General features: G+C 49.0%; 1 protein-coding gene across 2 annotated transcripts in view; it reads left to right on the top strand.

Moving 5' to 3' along the window:
* arid1b (AT rich interactive domain 1B (SWI1-like)) overlaps window positions 1-19857 on the top strand; it is a 124550-nt gene that overhangs the window by 86386 nt on the left and 18307 nt on the right. The window contains exons 5-9 of one of the 2 annotated variants that reach the window (XM_057058278.1): window positions 2630-2933; window positions 10275-10361; window positions 12522-12701; window positions 17699-17996; window positions 18588-18746. In XM_057058278.1, coding sequence (XP_056914258.1) covers window positions 2630-2933; window positions 10275-10361; window positions 12522-12701; window positions 17699-17996; window positions 18588-18746 — 1028 coding nt within the window. The remainder of the gene's footprint in view (window positions 1-2629; window positions 2934-10274; window positions 10362-12521; window positions 12702-17698; window positions 17997-18587; window positions 18747-19857) is intronic. The other variant, XM_057058279.1, reaches the window with a different exon arrangement.

Raw genomic sequence — 19857 nt, 5'->3', positions numbered from 1 at the left:
TGTGTGCGTGTGTGTGCGTGTGCGTGTGTGTGTGGGTTTGACTGTCCCCTCAGCTGCATCGGTGCTCAAGCATGCCTCACTGTGACAGCCCAGCAGCCTTCACCCACACACACTAATGCGCACAAATAAACAGAGGGACTTTAAACTAGTGTGTGCAGGCAGACAGCAGCACCAGTGAGGTGAAGGGTCACGAGCGACTGCATCTCCAATGTTGTGTGAAATCTGTAGATGGCACCCTGGGCCCATCATGTCCGTGTGTGCGGGACTGTGTGCGCGTGTGCATATCCGTACGCCGGGAGTGGGGGCAACTCAAAGTAACTGGTTATTATCGCCTCAATATTTTTCTTATTATGACAATTACATGCTCTAGGAGCGAATTAAGCGATACAGGACGCCAAGCGGGAGTGGTTGACAGCTATTTGGAGACTCAATGCACAGAGCAATTTGCAGTCCTGAGCCAAACAAATTGGATTTGGGCCACTTTGGATTGAGGCCCCAGACTGTTGGTTGTTTGGATCCGCCATCCTTACTTCGGCGCTGGCTATTTAGCTTGCTGGTTTTAGCTCTTGACACATTACAGACAGGTAATACGGTGCTTCATAGCTGGCTGACAAGTGCACATGTAAAGAAAAGGTTTATGTCGATACGCGTGAAATGTCTTCTTTATAGGAGGGTTTCAGCGCCCATAAATTACAATGATGACTGTATAAGGTATTTACAATTGACAGGTTTATAGTCTACAAGTGTTTAGCTCTCCCTGCCTTCCATGTAATATATCGGTGCTACTTGTTTGGTCTTGGGCCACACCGCTGTGTTCAAGTGTGTGTATAATCCAAATGAGCCTAACAGCCTCTAAACAAATTACTGGTACACATTTTCCCACCCCTAAACTGCCACTGGAAAAGCTGGCAACAGCATCCAATTAGGTAAAATGCAATTATTCTCATCCATTCACACAATTAGCTCGTGGGTTAACAGCTTAGCCGTCCATCTAGCTAGCGTCCTGCGTTTTCTTAAAGCCATCTCCATGGTTACATTTGCTCTTGAGATAACCCCGCCACATCAAATGGCCCGCTCTGAGGGTGGCCAGCCGGTCAAAGAAGAGCATTCAGACCTTTGAGAGAAGGCAACACGTGATGTCACGGTGCTTCAAGCGCCACAACATGATTGGCCATGGCAGGGAGTGGTGCCACGGAAAGGTGGAATAGGCGTGTCCTGCGTGAGCGGTGGAGCGGGGACGATTAACGCCAAGCGACAGGCTGGTAGGCTGGCAGAGCGGGTGGGTACTTAAAGCAGCGTGGTGGAAAACAAAGACCCTCTGTGCCAGCGCCAAGATCACATTAAGCAAAACAAGCAGCCACAGACTCCCACACCTTGGTGTTCTGCTTGGAAACACGAGCGAGGCAGGGACAGAAAGATCCCGAAGTGCCTGGTTTTTATTTTATATGAGAGAAGACATGCTCGGCTGAGGCATTTACTTGCTGATTCTTTTTTATCAATATCGTTTGATTTGCAGCAGCAGAAAATCCACATAACTTCATTTTGTTTCTGTCATTTTGTTGTCATTTCTCGCCATTTTGTTGATGCGCTGTCGACATTTTTCACTCTAAAATAGTTCCGGATTCAGACATGACCTGAGCGGAACGCTGGTGTCTATATGGACGCGCGCTATGTATTTGTGTGGCGACAGTAATGGCTGCGGGACTCAGGTGGAAGCGGACCGAAGGGGTCAACAGGCTGAGGGCAGCAGGTAGGATCAGCTGGCATTCATCCCCGTCTCCAGCCCCTTCCGCCCCAAGTGGGCACCAGCCGGGAAACCAGGGTCACTTACAGGTGACTTCCCCCATATTCAGGCACAGCTGGGGCACTTTCACCAGTCTGCCACCAGTCTGTGTGTGTGTGTGTGTGTGTGTGTGTGTGTGTGTGTGTGTGGGTGTCCACATATCTGTGATGTGCTGTCAGGGGACAGCCATCATGTTGCATCGCATCACATCTGGCCTGCTCTTTACCTCTGCCACTGTTCTTGTGTCGCGCTCTTCTGTACCTCCATGCAGCGCTCTCTCAGCAGGGTCGGTGGGGATTCCCTTCAGTAAGTTCAGGAGCAGGAGTAGCTGTTCAACACACACAGTCTCACTTTTGGGCTGAATTAAACGCTCATTACCATTTATTTTCTGCGCGGTAAGAAATGGTAACTAGAATACTGTGGAAGTTTCTCCCAGTTCCATTTGTATTTTCCCATATTTGCCAGGACATCATTCTTAGGTCTTCTGCTACTGAATCATTAACAAAGTGCAAGAAAACAGTTGGTTTGAGAGAATTCTTTGAAACTATCCTCTGAAAGCATTGGAAATATGCTGCAGCTTTGCATCATGTGTTTCACTTCCATCTTTTTAGTTGCTGGAGATCCTTTATAGGTCACACAATCGGGTGCTTTAACCACACAATCCTATTTCAGCTGTGCTGAAATAGTTGCAGTAGTACCAGCGAATCGTGACATCAGATCTGACGGGAAAATCTCAGTTCAAGTTAAAAGTTGCCTCCTGCTGCACGTCGCTTCTCGTTAACACGCCTCGTTGAGCTCCACAAATACTCACATTAACCCCCCCCCTTTCCCCCTTCTCTGTTCCAGGACCTGTCCGGCTCCATTGATGACCTCCCCACAGGGACGGAGGCTGGGCTGGGCTCAGCTGTCAGCGCGGGCGGATCCTCCAGCAGGAGCAGCAGCAGCAGCCAGGGGGAGCAAGGGGGTGCCGGTAACCAGGGACAGTCGCCCTTCTCTCCACACGCTTCGCCCCATCTCTCCAGCCAGAGGAGCGGGCCGTCTCCCTCCCCCGTGGGATCGCCTGCGGGTTCCACTCAGTCACAGCAGTCGCGGTCAGGATCGGGGCCCATCTCTCCTGCCAACGGACCCGCTGGCAACACCTCCGCACAGGGTAATGTTGCCAGGAATACGTGCCCGTGCATCCTCATAATCTGGTGCTGGATTAATGAACAGCACAACTTTGGCATAATAACTTTATTGGTTTAATCATCACAAACACCGACAAGGTCCTGAGTGTAATCAAGCACCGCGCTGAAATTTACATAGATGTTTTTGTCTGCAGGGGAGGTGAGCTGGCGAAAGTTAAACGATGCTACAGCATGAACTTACACACACCCACTGGAATTTAGCATTTCAATTATATTCAGAAAGAATTTGTTCCATTTACTGCTGTGAGGAATATTAACAAACGCTGAAGTATGTTTTGAAATATGTTGTTTCTGAGTTACGGGCATGTTGAGGCACCCATCCAGCACCCGTGGGAGGTGACCCACATGACTACATGTATGTTGATCCTGCTCCAACACATGTAGGCTATAATGGATGAAGCAGGACTGTAATATTAATGTGCACGTTGATTCATATATATCCATGTTCTAGCGTGCTCTTTGCATTCATCTTGCTATTTAAATATGGAAGAGAGAGTTCCATTTTTTGAATAAGTGTATTTGAATAGGACTGTAGAAAGGTCACATCATGAACTGAGCACGCTCGGTCAGCATATACGTTCCTTTTCATACCACAAATATTCATTTCACACCTGTCCTCGGGTGACTCTGCTGCCTTTGCTTTCCGTCCAGAAAAACCTGTCATCTCGGTTTAAGAGTGTCTCATCTCCCTCATTTCATCTCACTGAATAATCTTCCCAGATCAATTTTCATTCGGCCGGTCTGGACGGAGGATGGATCCGAGCGCACACAGCGGCGGCGGCAGCAGGAAAAGAAAAAAAAAAGAAAAGCCAAATCATATCAGTCGTGCATGTCTAGAGTTCCATCTGTGCTCTATTTGAAACCCTAATTCAGACGGCAGAAGAATACGAGAACTGCACTTCATGGAATATGCCTCATTCATTTCCCTCGCATAGTTTTTGTCCTTGAATAGACCAGCTTTATTAGGCCTTTGATCACGGCGTCGCTGAAGAAAGTCCCAGAGCTGCAGCGGCGTCTGAAGAAAGTTTCTCTCCCCGCTACCTGTGGCTCGCTCTAATATTCCCAACGCTTGTCGTGAGTCCGGGACATATTTCCTTGCCGCTTTCACTGGTAATGAATTGAGAATGACTGCTAGTGGAGGGCATCCCATTTGATTTGGAGCAGTATGTAAGATAACAAGGGCCAAACCCGACACCAACAGGATTATCAGACTCTGTGTGTGTGTGTGTGGTGTGTGTGTGTGTGTGTGTGTGTGTGTGTGTGTGTGTGTGTCTCCAGAGGCGGAGTGTGTGCAGCCAGAGAGATCAGCACTGGGCATTATAAGCGGCTGGATCTGATCCGCCTCAGTCAGCCATGTCGGCGCTCGTTGAATCGCGCACGCCGGCGTCGCTGTCATCCCGCCACCTCTCTGACCGCAGCATCAACGCGTCTCAGACGCGTCAATCACCCTGACAAGGCGGGGCAAAATGTCCAGAGCGAGATCCCGATGGCAGCTCCTCCGCCTCCTCCTCACCTCGCCACAGTGATTGACACTAATGGAAAAGCGGGACAGTGGTTTTTCCTGCCCGCTCTCGCCGGGATTGGCGACGAGAATGCGGAATGAGGCGGCGAAGACGAGGCGTCACCAATCGGCGGGATGCGATTAATGAGAAAAATATTTTAGAATTCTCACCGTGCCAAGTAAATGATACATCGTGGAGCGGCGAGCAACATCTGGCACGTCTGTATCTGATGTTCTACGATCACTTTGAGTTAGCTGAAGAATCGGCCCGGACTGAGACACAAACGGGGGTGGTTGCGCCACATCCTCGGCGCCTCGGACCATCACGAGTTGGGACGGTTTGGCCAACACTGTTTAATGTGCTGCAGAATAGTGAGGAGAGGACGTTCTCCTCCCGTCTGATAGTTCTCAGACCGTCAAAACTTTACTCATTAATCAGCCCCGAACAGCATTCGCCTCCAAATTAACTCGGTAAGGCGTTCTTGAACAAACCAATTATTTTGTGTAATGAATTAGCATCAGGAAAAAGTCAAAACACCACTCATCTTCTGGCTGCACTGCGAAGTGATTTATCGTCGTCATCGGTGGAGGACAAGCTAGCCTAGTTTACAGTTCGCCCCTTGATTGACATTAAGATCGGATTTCTATGCTGATGTTTGGGGGCAATTTTTCTCCTCTTCTACTTGTTTGGGGCTGTGGGGTACACGCCGCCATGTGAAGTCCCTTATGTTTAATTACAGGTTTACACAAGCCGAGCTGTGTTGCATATGGAAATCATGGCAAAATTCCCTGGTTTACTTGTGAAACTAAGCTGAATTTGTAAGTAAATCTGCAAACGTAGACCAGCTTGGCCCCAACCTGGTCACTCACTGCAGTGACATGCCACGTGCACTCCACCCCTTACTGCAGTTAGCGGATAGGATTTTATGCCATCCTTTAACCCGGTTGTCATAGATTCACGCGCGCTGACACGAAAAACCCAAAAGGCCAAAACAGATGCCAGATGCTTGAAACGCTTCAACAAGTGTTGACGCCGTCTCGGTGTGTGAAAACCGGGAGGAGGCCAATTGCCGACCAATCGCACATCCTTCCACATGGACAAATCTATCTTGTCAGAAGTCCACAGCATGCCTGTGACACCCTCTCCTCTCTTTCTCTTTTTCTCTCTCTTTTTCTCCCTCTCCTCTTGCTACATCCCCGTGAAGCAAATCCAATACATGGTAACATTATCCGGGCCTCGCCTTGCTATTTGGATTCTCTCCCAGAGCCAAAAAGGCACACACACAGGACCAAATTGATTTTCCTGTTGCGCTAGATTTGTGACAGTTGAGCAGACATCACATGCTCAACTGCCAAGCACCCCCTCCGCCCCCCCCCCCCCCTCCCCCCACCTCCACTGGAACACACATGCCCTTCTTTGCTTCCTAGCAGTGTGTCTAAGGCAAGCCTCACAATGCCCTTAGCCTTACATGAGAGCTCATCAGGGAGGCATCGGTACTGATGGAACCGGAGCCTCCCTCACTCTTTAGCCGCCGTGGGCAGAGGAAAACAAAGTCGTCCAGCCGAGTGAAAACTTGTTAATGTCGACCCATTGGCCGTTTTGATTGTTATCTAAAAACCACCCTTCCCCGTATGATTCAAAGCATGAACGTGCACCGGGCTGACAAGCTGACAGCCTGTCGGTGTGGCGTCACTTCCTGCCAGCCTGCGTGTGGATGACGGGACATATCCATTACCAAACTGCAGCTGATACACGCTGAAGTGCACGTCACACAGCGACGAGCGCGCTAACACTCTTGTCCTCTGCTGGTATCGCCGGTGAGGAGGAGGTGATAAGTGTGGCGGCGCGGGCGTCTGCTGCCGCGTGGGGTAAAAATCCAGCGTCGGTTAATGTACTGCGAGTCAAGACAGCTCGGAACACAAAGATCCGGCGTGTGTATTCATCCCTGTTGTGTTGTTGTGTTCTCGTCTTCCCGCCCGCCGATACTTCTGCACGGTGTGCTGATTCTAATTGGCGCGCAGGCACGTCCACACTTCTCCGTGGCTCAGCTCAAACTGGAAAAACTAGAGAAATCACAAATCCTTATCTCTGTTTTCCTCCGAGGTCCAGTTAACCGCGTCTGCCTCTCTCCCGCTCCCCCTCCCTCACTCCGCTCTCCACCACATCCACCCCTCGCCTCTCTTCCATCTGTCCTCAGTCTTCCTGGTTTCTTTTAAAGGCATGATTGGAGCTCGGGGGCGAGCGCTCTGGAGAGTTTAAGCTGTGTATCTCTGCTCCGCTTCAAGTGCTTCCAGGGCCTTGAAAGGACAGAGAGGTCAGGGTGAGTGGATGAGGGTGAGGGAAGGGAAGGATAGATACAGGGTGGGAGACGGAGAGGGGTACCAAGTCCAGGCCTGTCCAGTTTGTTAGCTTAAAGGTTGGTTCCAGAGAAGCTCTCCTTCCCTTACCCTGATTTACATTTTCCCTAAGTGTAGCCTGTGGTTTGTTGTCAGTTTAGCTCTTGAGAAACTGTATTCGCTCTCTAATTATGATAATAAGAAGCACATATTAGAAAAGAGATAAATGAAAATAAAACTTTGCATCCACTCTGAGGTCAAAGGCCAGACAGTGCCTGGCAGCAGTGTTGACAGTAGCCCGACTTGAGATTTAAAAAAAAAAGAAAAAGAGAAGGTCACTAATTGTAATAACGATACGCAGAAATTGTTCTTTGGGGGTTTTATTTAAGCTTCCGACACAAATCCAAAATCAGATCCTCATCAAATCCGCGAGGAAGCAGACTTGTGATTTTGTTTTACAGAGGACGCATTTGAGACACCAGAGAAGCGTTCAAACGCGACTTGTTTTGGGTTTTTTTTTTCCTTCTGTTGAAAGTTGTTTCGGGAGAGCAGCGGTGAGCGAGGGTTCGTTTTCATGCGAGCGTGTACTTTAGTGTGCGTGTGTGTAGTTTCCTGGTTGCAGCACTCCCTAAGAGGCTGCGTGGTGGGAACACTGCCTGTGGCTGTCCCTGTCCCTCTCTTTCTCTCATTATTTTTTATCATGCTCGCTTTCTCTTCTATTCCCTCTCCTTCTCCCGCGCTCCCTTGTCCCCGCCCTTTCCTCCTCGTCTCTGTTTGTCTCCGCTGCTCTTTCTCGCTCAGAGCGTAGCTGCGGCATGGGCCTCCCACTGAGGAACAAGGCAGAATTTTCCATCCACATTCCTGCCTCTGTTTCTCCACATCTTTCCTCCAGCTCTTTTTTTCCCCCGCTTCTGTCCTCCTTTCTCCTCCTCCATATTCATACCCTTCCGCACGTCTACCCGCATATCTCCCTCTCCTGCGTACCCCCATCGCCCCTCATCCTCGTGGCTGCTCTTGATCAGAGTGGAACAGCAAATGCCCTCCCTGTAGACACCATATTCAGAAAGCACACTCTATTCCAAACACAGAGGGAATGGTGCTGGTTTGCTGCGTTAGCCATTTATAGAAATCCCATTCTGCCTCTGTTCAACAGAAAAACCTTACCCGAACCCTGCACAATTACTTTCCCAAGTCCTATTTTCTTGATTCCTCTCACTCCATTGCTCTCCACATCCCACCCACCGCTTTTTAGCTTAAGCTGCAGTTTTGCTTTACTTACAGTTGCTACTCAGCATTGGAAGTAATGAGGATCTTGGGAGAGCGCTTGTTTTGCGAGTCACTGCAGGCCTGCACTTGTCCCCTACAGGGAGAGTTAACTGGCATTAGCCCCCGGCTTGGAGAGGCATTGACTCGCACCCATTGAGATCTAAACCCCCATTATTGGAGCCCGCTGTTTATCTGCCTCTTTCCCCTAAAGACATGGCGAGTAGGGGATATAATCTTACTGTGTGTGTGGGGGGAGTTCCTCATGGGTTGCAGATGTGTGTGTGCATGCATTTACAGCCCAAGGGTTGTCTTTAGTGATGGTGCTGAAGCAGCCCTTCTCTCCGTTTCACACCAGTCTATTAGCGCTCCCTGATGTTACTTTAGAAAAAAGAAAAGACCCCCACATCTTCAGAGGGGTTTTAAGGTTTGTACGTGTGTGTGAGTGCATGTGCGTGCGTGTGCAGCAGAGGCGTCGCCCGTCTCAACGTACGCACGCATCTACATGCGTGTAGGCTCCTGTCTGCTAACACACGCCCGCCGCTTCCTTTCATCTGCAATTAAAAGTCTCAGTATTGACATTCAGGTTGACTTTCCTTCATTGGCGTTGCGCACCAACACACACACCCACACACACACCGCCAACACCCTGAAACAAAACAGAAATATGGCCACGAGTACTCTCCCACGGCTTTGAACTTCCCCTGCATTTGCGTTTAAAGCGCTGATGAAAAAGGACAAAAAAAGAAAACGCTTCAAAGACCACACTCGCTCTTCAAAGCAGACTCGGGGTTGCCTCGACGGTCCTCGCAGAGCAGCATTATCACAAAACCAGAAATGAGTTCCTTCTGCTGTTACGTTTGCTCCCTCGATGCTGCTTAGTTGCATTTTAATTTTTTCTTTAAAAAATTCCAGATTATAGAGTCAGAGTTATTTCACTGGGATCGTCGCCACCACCCTTCAGACCTGTTTACCTATTTAACAAAATCACTCCGTTCCAGTTTTTTGGGTGTGCGTGGTGTGTTTTTCTATATTCGATGTCGACATCAAGGCTACATGCAGCAGGTCTGTTAATTACAGATGTAATGCTGACAGGAAGCCTGGAGAACACACCTGAACTGGCTCTATGGAGCGCTCGTGTGTGTCTTTACATTAGTTTCTATTGATATTGACTGAGTCTAGTGATGGTTTTACTTCCTCTTTATTTACACTTACTTCCTTTACTTCCTTTTTATTTACACTTTCACAGTGGTAGACATCTCTCTCTCTCTTCCTCTCTCTGTCACACACAGATGTACAGGCCAGGTTACTCCTGCAGCCTCCTATGTGTCCTCCAGTGTTACGGCTAAATCTGCCCCCCTGGTAACGTGATCATAACTGTAATTTTGGACAGAGTCCTCTTTTTTAGCATTATTTGCAGATGTCGATCAGGTGTCTCCCTGTTCTGATTAAATCTGGACACATTATGTAAAATCCCTTTGCTTTAAATGTCAGCAAGTGTATTTGAAAGGTGGAAATTAGTGTGAATGTATTCTATCATCCACTGCAGTAATAAAACGGCAGTTTTTCTCATCCTTTTCTCCTCAGTGTCTCGGTACCTAGACACGATGGAAGGTTAATTTACAATCACTCTCCTTCCTATAAGCCAGTTTAATTCACTGTAGAGTCCATCTGCCATTGTCCTAATCAGACCTCCCATTGGATTTCAATGGAGCAGACACAGCCAAAAGACCTGCACACCCGATCAATGAATCCCCAAGGCCGAGCCTCTCTGCAGGGATCAGTCCACTTTTAATAAACGAGGAGGAGACAGAGGAATCCAGGGACTTGAGTTGTCTTCTGGAGAGGCATTATTATCATCATCATTGTCGTCGTCATCATCATTTTTAGGCCATACTGACCCACAAACAAGCTTTGATTGTGTCACTTCTTCTCGCTCTCGCAGCCAGAGTCTGAATAAAAGCTTCTTGTGATGATTGCTCATTGTTTTTCTTTCATCAGTCAAACTGCAGAGTGATTTCTTTGTTCTCTTTAGGTACTTCTGATTGCTTTAACACACACACACACACACACACACAACACACACACACACACACACACACACACACACACAAAGGATTTTAAATGATTACAGTCTGGAATGTGTCAAATGAGCACCGAATCGTGTGAATCCTCTTGACCCGAGTTCATGTTGTTTCTGCAGGTGCTGCTACAGCCACACAGAACTCTGGGAATGGACCAGACGGAGCCCACCCCCCCATCCCCCGTTCGCCCATGGCTCAGGAGAGAGGTGTGTGTAAATGATCAGCGGACTCGCAGTAAAGCAACCGGCGCTCTTTAAATTCGTCCCAAACATTGGATTTTGTTAGCGATGGTCAATGTGAAGAAATCTGCTCTTCCACTCTGGAAAAAAGAAATCCATATTCCACAATCTGAAGCTATTTTGCAACATTTGACATGGTCTGCTCTGCAACAAATTCACAGATTGGACACGGCTGCTGTGCTTTCAAAGGCAACAGGGCAGAGCCCAAAATAGAAAAGTGAAATGAATGAACATTTACTGGTTGTTCATTCATTTCACTTTTCTTTTTTGGGCTCTCACACGAAACAAAGCACTTGCATTGAAACTGTTGGAGCACTTCAGACGCTGGGTTAGCCTTGGCCCGCGGTTCAGTACATACATACAACATTCACTATTGGGTTTAGTTCAAGCTTCAAATTTAGTTTGGAGGTCGGTGTGTGTGTGTGCGTGTGTGTGTGCGTGTGTGTGTTTTATGGAGGCCTGTTGGGGGGTTTTTGGATGCAGCTTGCTGCCAGAGGCGTGTAGCGTGATTGCTCACCCACAGGCCACGTGTACCCGCCAAACGGGAAATTGTTTCCAGCAATTACATCCACTTGTCAAGCGCCGCTAAAAACAGCTGAATTGTTCATGGCTGGGGGGCGAGGGGGAATCCACATCCACACAATGCTGCAGAATAAGAAAAGACCCTTACTGGGACGACAGAACAGCTCCACCTCTGTGGATCAGAGCATTCAGCAGCAGACGGGGGGGGGTCAAGTCAGAGTTAATGCTGACCTCCACTTCCTGTAAACCTCCAGTCTTCCTCATTCTGGTCCTGCACTGTTTCCCTAACCCAGATCCCCCCACCACCACCACCTTGCCACCACACATGCCCCACTTTGCTCAAGTGCCATCCAACCTAAGAGCCTCTCTCTTTCTTTCTCTCATCCTCATTTGCAGAACCCCCCTGACTATCCCTCTTTTTTTAAGTGACACCCCCACCCCCCCATCTCTGGGATGCTCCACCGCTGCTGATGGTGTCCAGTTGCGAGCTTCCTTCAGCTGCTGGGACGAGGGAAAGTTTTCTGTGTGTGTAAGCAGCGAGGGAGGGAGCGAAATCCTTGAACGTGTTATTTGCTTTTAGCACTGTCTGCACAACGTTCCTCTCCTCATCCATTTTCCAGGCAATTTAAAGTGCGATATTACACACTGTAATTTTTTTTCCTCCTCCTCTCCAGAATCCCCTTACTCTAATGGAAGCAAAACATTACAATAATGTCCTCGCTTCTTAAACCCAGCACTCGCAGCCTAAGCACTTTCAGGCCCAAATCGCTCTTTCCATGTGCTGCAATGTCTTTACCTCCCACACACTTTCTCTCTCTCTCTCTCTCTCTCTTCTCTCTCTCTCTCTTCTCTCTCTCTCTCTGTCTCTCTCTCTCTCTCTCTCTCTCTCTCCTGCACACATCAACACGCTGGTGTGCTCTTTTCCCATATCTCCCCCAGACACAGATGCAGTGCTGAACGGGCATGTGCGTGCGCACCAGCAAAGAACTTAACTTTTCATCTCCCTCCTCGCTCCTCGTGCTCTCTTAGCAAAAACACGGAATTACGCAGGCGGCGACTCGCGCTGTCTGTTCCCCTGAACCCCGGGAAGCGCTCGGCAGTCCGCAACATGCGCGCTCGCTCCACAGAAGGGGATAGCTATCGCAACTACAGTCGAGCGAAACTAATCCATTCACACCTAATCACTAACGCCCGAGCCTCACCTCACACGCACTTGTCATGCTCGCTTCCCACCACGGCTGCCCGCCGACCTTTCGCCGTTGTGGTGGATTTCAAGACCTTTCGGTGGGTTTTACAAACTGATAGGAGGATCACCCCAAATGTCAGTTTGGATAGCTGAGTTGTGCATCCATTTAATATAATCGCTTCCTTTTACCCAATTAAATATGGTTTTCTGTATTTACAAGCACGTGAACACATGTAACACTTCATTTTTCGAGGGTGCGTTTTAGCTCTGCCCTTCTTTTACGCGTCAGTGGGAAGTCTTGAGCTAATTTGTTTGGAGGCGACAATGAACGAGCACAACGAGCTGGTGCGTTCACTGTCTACAGGCTTGGTGGGCTTTTTGGCCTTTTGTGCTGACGTTGACATCTCTGTATGTTTCAGGGTTCATGTCCAACATGCAGAGGAACCAGGCCGGATCTCAGTTTGCTTCGCCTCAGTCGGGACCTCCAGTGTCTCCCCACCACGCTCCTGGGGGCCCAGTGTATCCTGGGATGGGTCCCTACTCCCAGAGCGGCCCGTCTGGCCCTTACGGGCCTCAAGGGTCGCAGTACGGGCACCAAGGTAGAGACATTTGCTTAAACGGGTGATTTTACACAGCAACCCAGGTTTACCCCTCTGACTGGGGTGCAGTAGCACGTTCATTCACAGATGTTAACATCTGTCACTTGATGTTGCCGGGCTTTCGATAACAGGAAGCACATGTAGTAGAACCGCAGCAAAACATGCTGCTGTGTTACACGTTCCATCATTTTTTAGTAAAAGTGAGAGAATTTGAAACTCCAGGTTCAATGACTCCCTGGAATGATGATGAATTATTAAACACGAGCGCTCACCCCTGTGCAGACTTCAAACACTCTTGCTGGAGTGAATGGCGTCCCGCTCGCGTGTCGGGGTCAGAAGGGAAAGACGCTTTTGTCTGTTTCTGATGGCTGTTGTCTTCATTTCGCACCCCCGCCGGGCCTTGACCCCAGTCATTAGTTCTGAAAGAGCATTCGGTTAACGGGAAATACAAAAAGACTCCCTTTTAAAGGCGCAGCCCCGCCTTTGTTTCTGCTCCTCAGCCGGTCGGGAGCGCTGCTAAAAACGTTTGACAAGCCTCTCGGGTCCGCAAATGTAAACGGGCACATATTCATTCATTATTTTAGCAAAATAGCCCAACTTTACTCTTGAATAAATCCAGTAGCTGAAACTTTCATTTTGTATTCTCACATCAAGGTTACTGTGATGTCCTCAGGTGAAGGTAGAGGGTTTTGATACCATCTGTCCTTCAGCACACAGGCTGGTTTTGTTTGAATTTGCAGATTTCAGAACAATGTGGTGTAACCTTCACATCCAGGACTTTATTGTGAGGGATTCCTCTGTTTGATATGATCTGATTACTCTGGTCTCGCTTGTCTGCTCTGACAAGCAGTTCTACATATTTATATGTAGAAATTGTCCAGAGCCTGACACCACACGCTCCTCACACGTTTTCCGCCGCACCGTCATAAAGTTCCTGGTTTGCAGTCGCAAACTTCTGTATTTTTAAGAGGCAGAACAGGCGTGTGGTTTTTTGTTTGCATAAAAATGGTGAGAAATTCAGCAACAGTGACCTTGAAAGTACAGACTCACGAGATGTTTCGGGAATATTTATTCCAAATTTCAAACGTGCCGAACCTGAAGGATGCAGCCAGCCAGAGGATTCAGTAACTAGAAGTTTTAAAAAGTAGTAAAAGAAGTCTTATTTGTTTGACTCGTTTAACTTTGTCGTCGTATTCGTTATGAGTAGAGATGTATTTATCAGTAATTCTCATTGATCCATTATTTAAACATTTAAAGGGGTCAAAAAGAAAGAGAGAACATCTCAGGCCCTGCATCTTTTACCCCACTACAGTATTTTATCATACACAGAACGTTATAGTGTCACTAAATCAATCAACAATTAAGTGTCCGCCGCTCTTGGAAGTCTTTTGTTCATAGCAGGTCGGCAGGAGTGGGACAGCAGGACATAATAGGAAGGACAGCACTTTTTTCCTCCTCCTCTCACGGGGGAGAAGTCAGTGTTCTACTTAATAAAGCTGTGTTTGGACTTTTAACACACACACACACACACCAACACACACAATGGTTGTTAGTACCTGGGGGAAAAAGGTGTTTTTAAGAGGAAATTGACAATGTGTGGAGCCCAAGGCCCATTCCTGCCATGCTCAGGCTCAGACACCCTGCCAGGAAAGGTGCTGAGGTGGCCGTGAGAGGATGTTGAAGCACCCCAGCATGAGATTTGTACTTCCTCACACCGTCTTTAAACATGACGAGGTTGAAGACAAAGCTGTTTAACTGCAGGTAAATGCGTCTTTGCTTTTCGGTCCTGGTCCACCTGGACATGGACAAGCCCCGGTCTTGTCTTGGGTAGCCGGAGCACGCCGCCGTGTAATCTGTGGTCCACGCCCCGCTGATTGAGGTCACGCATCTGCGGGGCGCATTGGTGATGCAAACACGTTCTCCACCGTGGCGGGGAGAATGACTGCCGCGGTTGTTAGGGCCGGACGGTCCAGTCTGCTGAGGAAGCAGCAGACGTTAATCTGCTCTGTCACACTCCTCTTCTCTCGGCGGACTGCGGGGATTAAAGCCGGCGCAGGATATATAGCGTCCACGGGATGCGTGACCGTGCCGGGAATTTCCATGTAATTGTCAACGAAGCACCAGGAGCGCTCCTTCTCTTCCTCCTCCCCTCAGTCGCTCTATTAATATCTTCAAGATTCCCCAAAGGCAGCAAACGTTGGAGTAGCAGCAGGGAAGCCGAGGTTTAGTCACAAGGACACAAGGAGGGACAAATAAGGAATGACATCCCGCTTGTCCTCTTTTCTCCCTGTCCTCCCCCGATTGATTACTAGCATGCATAGCATGCAGATTATGACCCTTGCTGAATGTGATCTTTATGTTTATGCTACCACAGAGAAAATGATGAAGACCCGACTGGCAGGTGATTCTATGAATCAAGGAGGCTCCAAACCCAAACTTGGAACAGGTGTTAAAGGGAAAACAGCCTTTGAGCAGGAATGAGTCGGCTGCTTGTACGACATGTCGTCCAAACACCAGGAAATAAAAGTTATCTCTGACTTTTCGCAGTAAATGGGCCCAAATGCAAAGCAGAGGGAACTATTTCCTCAGCGCTTCAAACTCGCCCCTCTTAAATCTATCTCCCATCTGCACCAAAGGCAAACATGATTGCGATGATGGTTTTTCAGCAACATATCGCACTTCCTGCTGCTTCAGCTGTCGTCGCCTCGGGAAACATTCGGGTTTCTGTTACGGTAAAAACTATTTCTAAGCACGTATTTCAGATCACTCGTGAATCTCGTGGACCCTGGCTGATGGCGGCACAGGTCCCCCCCACACACACACACACCCACTCCTTGCAATTAGAGAAAAGGTTTTGATTGATTTTAAAGCAAATGATATCTCAGGAATACAGATGAGGCTACGCTGCTTCTGTTCAGGCTGCTGTTTAAGAAGACATTCTGCTTTTTTACCTGCTGTGTCAACATTCATTATGCTCCTGATCTTTAATGCTGCCTGATATTTTAAAGGCCTTGAACGTAATGAACGGCTTGAACACACTCGAGGTTTTACCAAATGATAGCTAGCGCGCAGATTCGCAGCGCTGCTCCGTCCAGACCACCGTGATGCGACGTGTTTCTCAACATGCAGGTGCCTCCCACTGCATTCCAGCAAAGTGATGCCATGGACACCCACCAAAAAGGGAGGGAGCACATTGCCCGAGTGTGTGATATATGCGACTCCCCAGCGAGTTGCTGGATCCTGACTCTGTCGCAGGGGCCAAAAACCACAGAGTGGTCCCAGACTATCAATGGCGGATGGCAGGCGGCCATGACACGGAGGTCCAAGGCTGAGAGAGGTCGCCAAGGGCAACAAACCCTCTGCCTGTGCCGGAAGAAAGAGCCGAGGGGGCAATTCCAAGATTCTCCGCAGCAGCGTTGGCGGTCGCTGACGAGTAGAAGGAACGTAGACATGTGTTTTTATTCGACGATCATTATAGATGCATTCACAACGGGACGGACACACTCGTGCGCTCTTCAGCCTCTGTCTGTTAGCAGGCATCCATTCTTCCCGAATGCTTCCCTATTATTGCCCCTCCAAAACCCTTGACAGGTGTCAGCTCTATTCGGCTCACAGACTCTTCAAAGCCTCTCCAGGAATAATCCGCTTCTTTTCCCATCTCCCACAGTAGATTTCATCACAATTTCTGGACAAATTCAGCCAGAGCTGCTGACTTTTGTGGGAAAGACTTTTATTTTGATTCAATATAAATCCTATCTTGGGGGTTTGGTGGGTGGGGGTGCGCAGGAGTATCTTCCCCTTCTCTCTCTGTCGCTCTCTCTCTCTTTCCTTTCTTCCTGCGCCCACCCTCTTGTGCATCACACCATTCTCTGGCTCTGTTGGACTCTCAGGCTAATGTCAAGTGGAAATGCGTCTTCGCTGAGGCAGCTCAAGGACACCATTTCATTTTCAGTGATGGTTGACAGCCCCCCCACCCCCCTTCTAGAATATTGTCATTCATGTTTCCCTCGTTTGAGCGTGCACTAAAGCCTCCAGGTTTTAAAGGGACTTGATCCCCTTTTCCAGACATATTCTCAGAGGATTAAGCGGCGAGGCCCAACTAAAGCACCCTTAATCAAATCAAAATAAATAGCCCTCTTCACAATGGAGGAAGCCACGTATTCCATTTCTGCTTTGTGGAGGATTTCTCCCGTGGAAGATGCGTCCTCCGAGGGTTCGGGACACGACGTGCTCATGCCAGCGCGGGCCGTGCCTGCTTTAGCCGTGCTGGTGTGTTCGCACGTCAAAGTGTCCGTTGATGTTTTCAGTGACAACATCTGCATCGTGCCGTTAATTCCAAGATGGAGGGGTTTTAGTGCGTCCCAGGAAATCTGGTATTTTGCATGTGTGGCAGCAGCAAAGCATTCAATGCAGATAAGAGTTTCTCTCTCATGGGGAGTTAGCTTTAAGCTTGCTAGCTGTTCCTGAGCCTGTCTAGCAGGCCTCAGCTGTGAAAAATGTCACCACACCCCATAATGCTCCTCTCGCCTCCTCAAGAGCTGATCAAGGTTATGAATCACAATTCGGTTCAGCACTTTGTATCCCCCTTTCCTCGCCCTGTCACAGGATTCCTTCCTTGATGGATGAAGGTCTTGGGCACCATCTGATCAACACCCAATTTCTCTGAAATGAACTGATTTACAGCACGCGTCACGCGCTAATTCCCCATTTCTCCGCAGCCATTTTGTATCAGTCAGAATCAGGTGGAGATTAAAATGTCTGAGCTGACAGCAGTTGCCGTCAGTCCGCGTTTTCCTGCTCGGGGTAATAAAGATGAACCAGTCTGACACGGATACACCACTGACAGTGGGACAAATGGGATACGTCAGGAAACACATCTATCCCAGTGTGACATTATTTCACTACTGCTGCACTCGATTATCTGTTATAACAGTTAAACTGTTACAAAACAGTTGCAGTTACAGCATTGTTGTAAGTTGAGACTTGTCCCCCTCCAGGTAATTACCATCGACCCAACTACGGTGGGACTGGCAGTACCAGCTACAGCGGCTCCGGCATAACCAACAACCTCGGAATGAATGCTGGCAGCCCCGGGCTCGGTCAGGGATCTGGTCAACCTATTCCTGTAAGGCGCAACCACGGTCCAGGCAGCCAGAACAGAGGGTACCCGACCATGGCTCCCATCTCCCCCAGCATGCCTCACCCAGTCGGGCCCGGTATGGGCCCCCCTTCGTTAGCTGCTTCTAACCGCAAACCCCAAGAATTAACGGTCGCCGCCAACTCAACACACAGCAGGTAAGGATGCTAAAATAAGTGTTTCTTTTCCTCTCACGTCGCTCTCCCAGCAGGGTTGTCTGTGGCGAGGTGGTCTAAAAAAGGCACCGGCGAGAGTTTCAGAGCTAGCGCGCGGGTCAGTGTTGTTCGGGTCTTTTCAGACACGAAGAGTTCAATCACAGGGGTCCCGCGCTTCCATGAGTCATTTGTGAGCCTCCTTATTTTCCCATATCACATAAAGTGCCTGACATTTTGATAGCAGACACACAGCAAATGTCAGCTGTTGCAGAGGGAGCGCTGCTGCCCTCCCAGAGATCCTATAGGTTGGAAACGCAACGAGCTTTGAAAACAGGAGAGTTAGAGGTGACCCCAGGCGCCGTAACACAAAGGACTTTGAGGCTGCATGAGTTCACGTTCCTTTTCAGCGTTGAGGCTTTGAATATTTCAGTGTTTGTAGCATGGAGAGCTTGTGTGGGCAGCAACTCTGCTGGGGGAACTTAAGAAAACATGGCCGTCTTCTGAGAGGAGGAGTGGAAGGTGTGGAAGCGTGCGTTCCCATGTCTGATTCCGAGACTGATGAAGTTTTTTGGTTCCCCCCCGGCCGATCTCCAGGCGACCTCCGTACGCGAGGCCCTCAGCCCAGGTGGGGCCGCTCAGTCCTACCTCCACGCACTGGCCCGCAGCCCACACCACTCATCCCACAATGTCACCTCCACCCCGACCTCCCCACCCATCCATACCGACTCCACCTTCACCTTCACAAATCCATAGGTAGGTAACCCACCTTCACCGTGCATGCCCCTCCTGTCTCAGCCTAAAGCCTTCATCATCATCATCATCACTGCTGTGATGTCATCACCAGCAGGTCGAACCAGTGAGTCCACAGAGAAAGATTAATGGACACACTCCCAGAGTTCCACAGTGACACGTGCGCTGTGTAGACATTTTACAAACGTGGTTTGGTGCTGCCAGTATGTCTTCATTAATTACATGCGCGCGTGCACACACACACACACACACACACACATGCAAGGGCATAGAGAAATGCAAATGCTGGCCAAGCCATTAAGAGATGCCTGGGCTGTCAATAAGAAGCGGCACGACGTGATCCGTAGCTGCTGGGACCAATCAGGCTGCCTGTCAGTCTGTCCCCGTATTAAGCACCATGCTCTCTCTCTCACCCTCTCTCTCTCTCACCCCCTCCTCTCTCTCTCACCCCCTCCATCTCTCTCTCACCCTTTCACTCTCTCTCTCACCCTCTCTCTCTCTGTCTCTCTCACCCTCTTACTCTCTCTCTCTCACCCCCTCCATCTCTCTCTCACCCTTTCACTCTCTCTCACCCTCTCTCTCTCTCTGTCTCTCTCACCCTCTCTCTCTCACCCCCTCCATCTCTCTCTCACCCTTTCACTCTCTCTCACCCTCTCTGTCTCTCACTCTTTCTCTGTTTCTCCATGTCTCCATCCCGCCGTCATTAATGTGTTGTTCCTTTTCACCAACTTGCAAAGATCACGTCTGAAGCGGGAAGCAAGTGTTTATCCAAAACAAAGCATCATTTCCACAACACCGGGGGGAGACAAACAGACACCGGATCCTTGCAACCAAAAATTCAATTAGCAGAGCTGCAAAATTGCTGCATTAATGCCTTCCAAAACCATTTCCTCATATGAACTGTAAGACTTTTACGGCCAAGGAGTCTTTTCTAATGATGAAAATCCCTTTTTTCTGGTGTCTGTGTTTACAGCTCTGCTCTTGTCTGCCATCACTCCTTCAGTCTGTCATCCTTCCGTCTGCCTCTGTTCTCCCAACTCCCACCTGTTACTTTTTTCCACCAACTCTCCCAATTGTATCACCCTCTGTGAGGCACTCCTATGCTTCCCAGACT

This window comes from Takifugu flavidus, chromosome 16, assembly GCF_003711565.1.
Source record: "Takifugu flavidus isolate HTHZ2018 chromosome 16, ASM371156v2, whole genome shotgun sequence".
NCBI lineage: Eukaryota > Metazoa > Chordata > Actinopteri > Tetraodontiformes > Tetraodontidae > Takifugu > Takifugu flavidus.
This window is presented reverse-complemented; position numbering and strand designations above follow the sequence as displayed.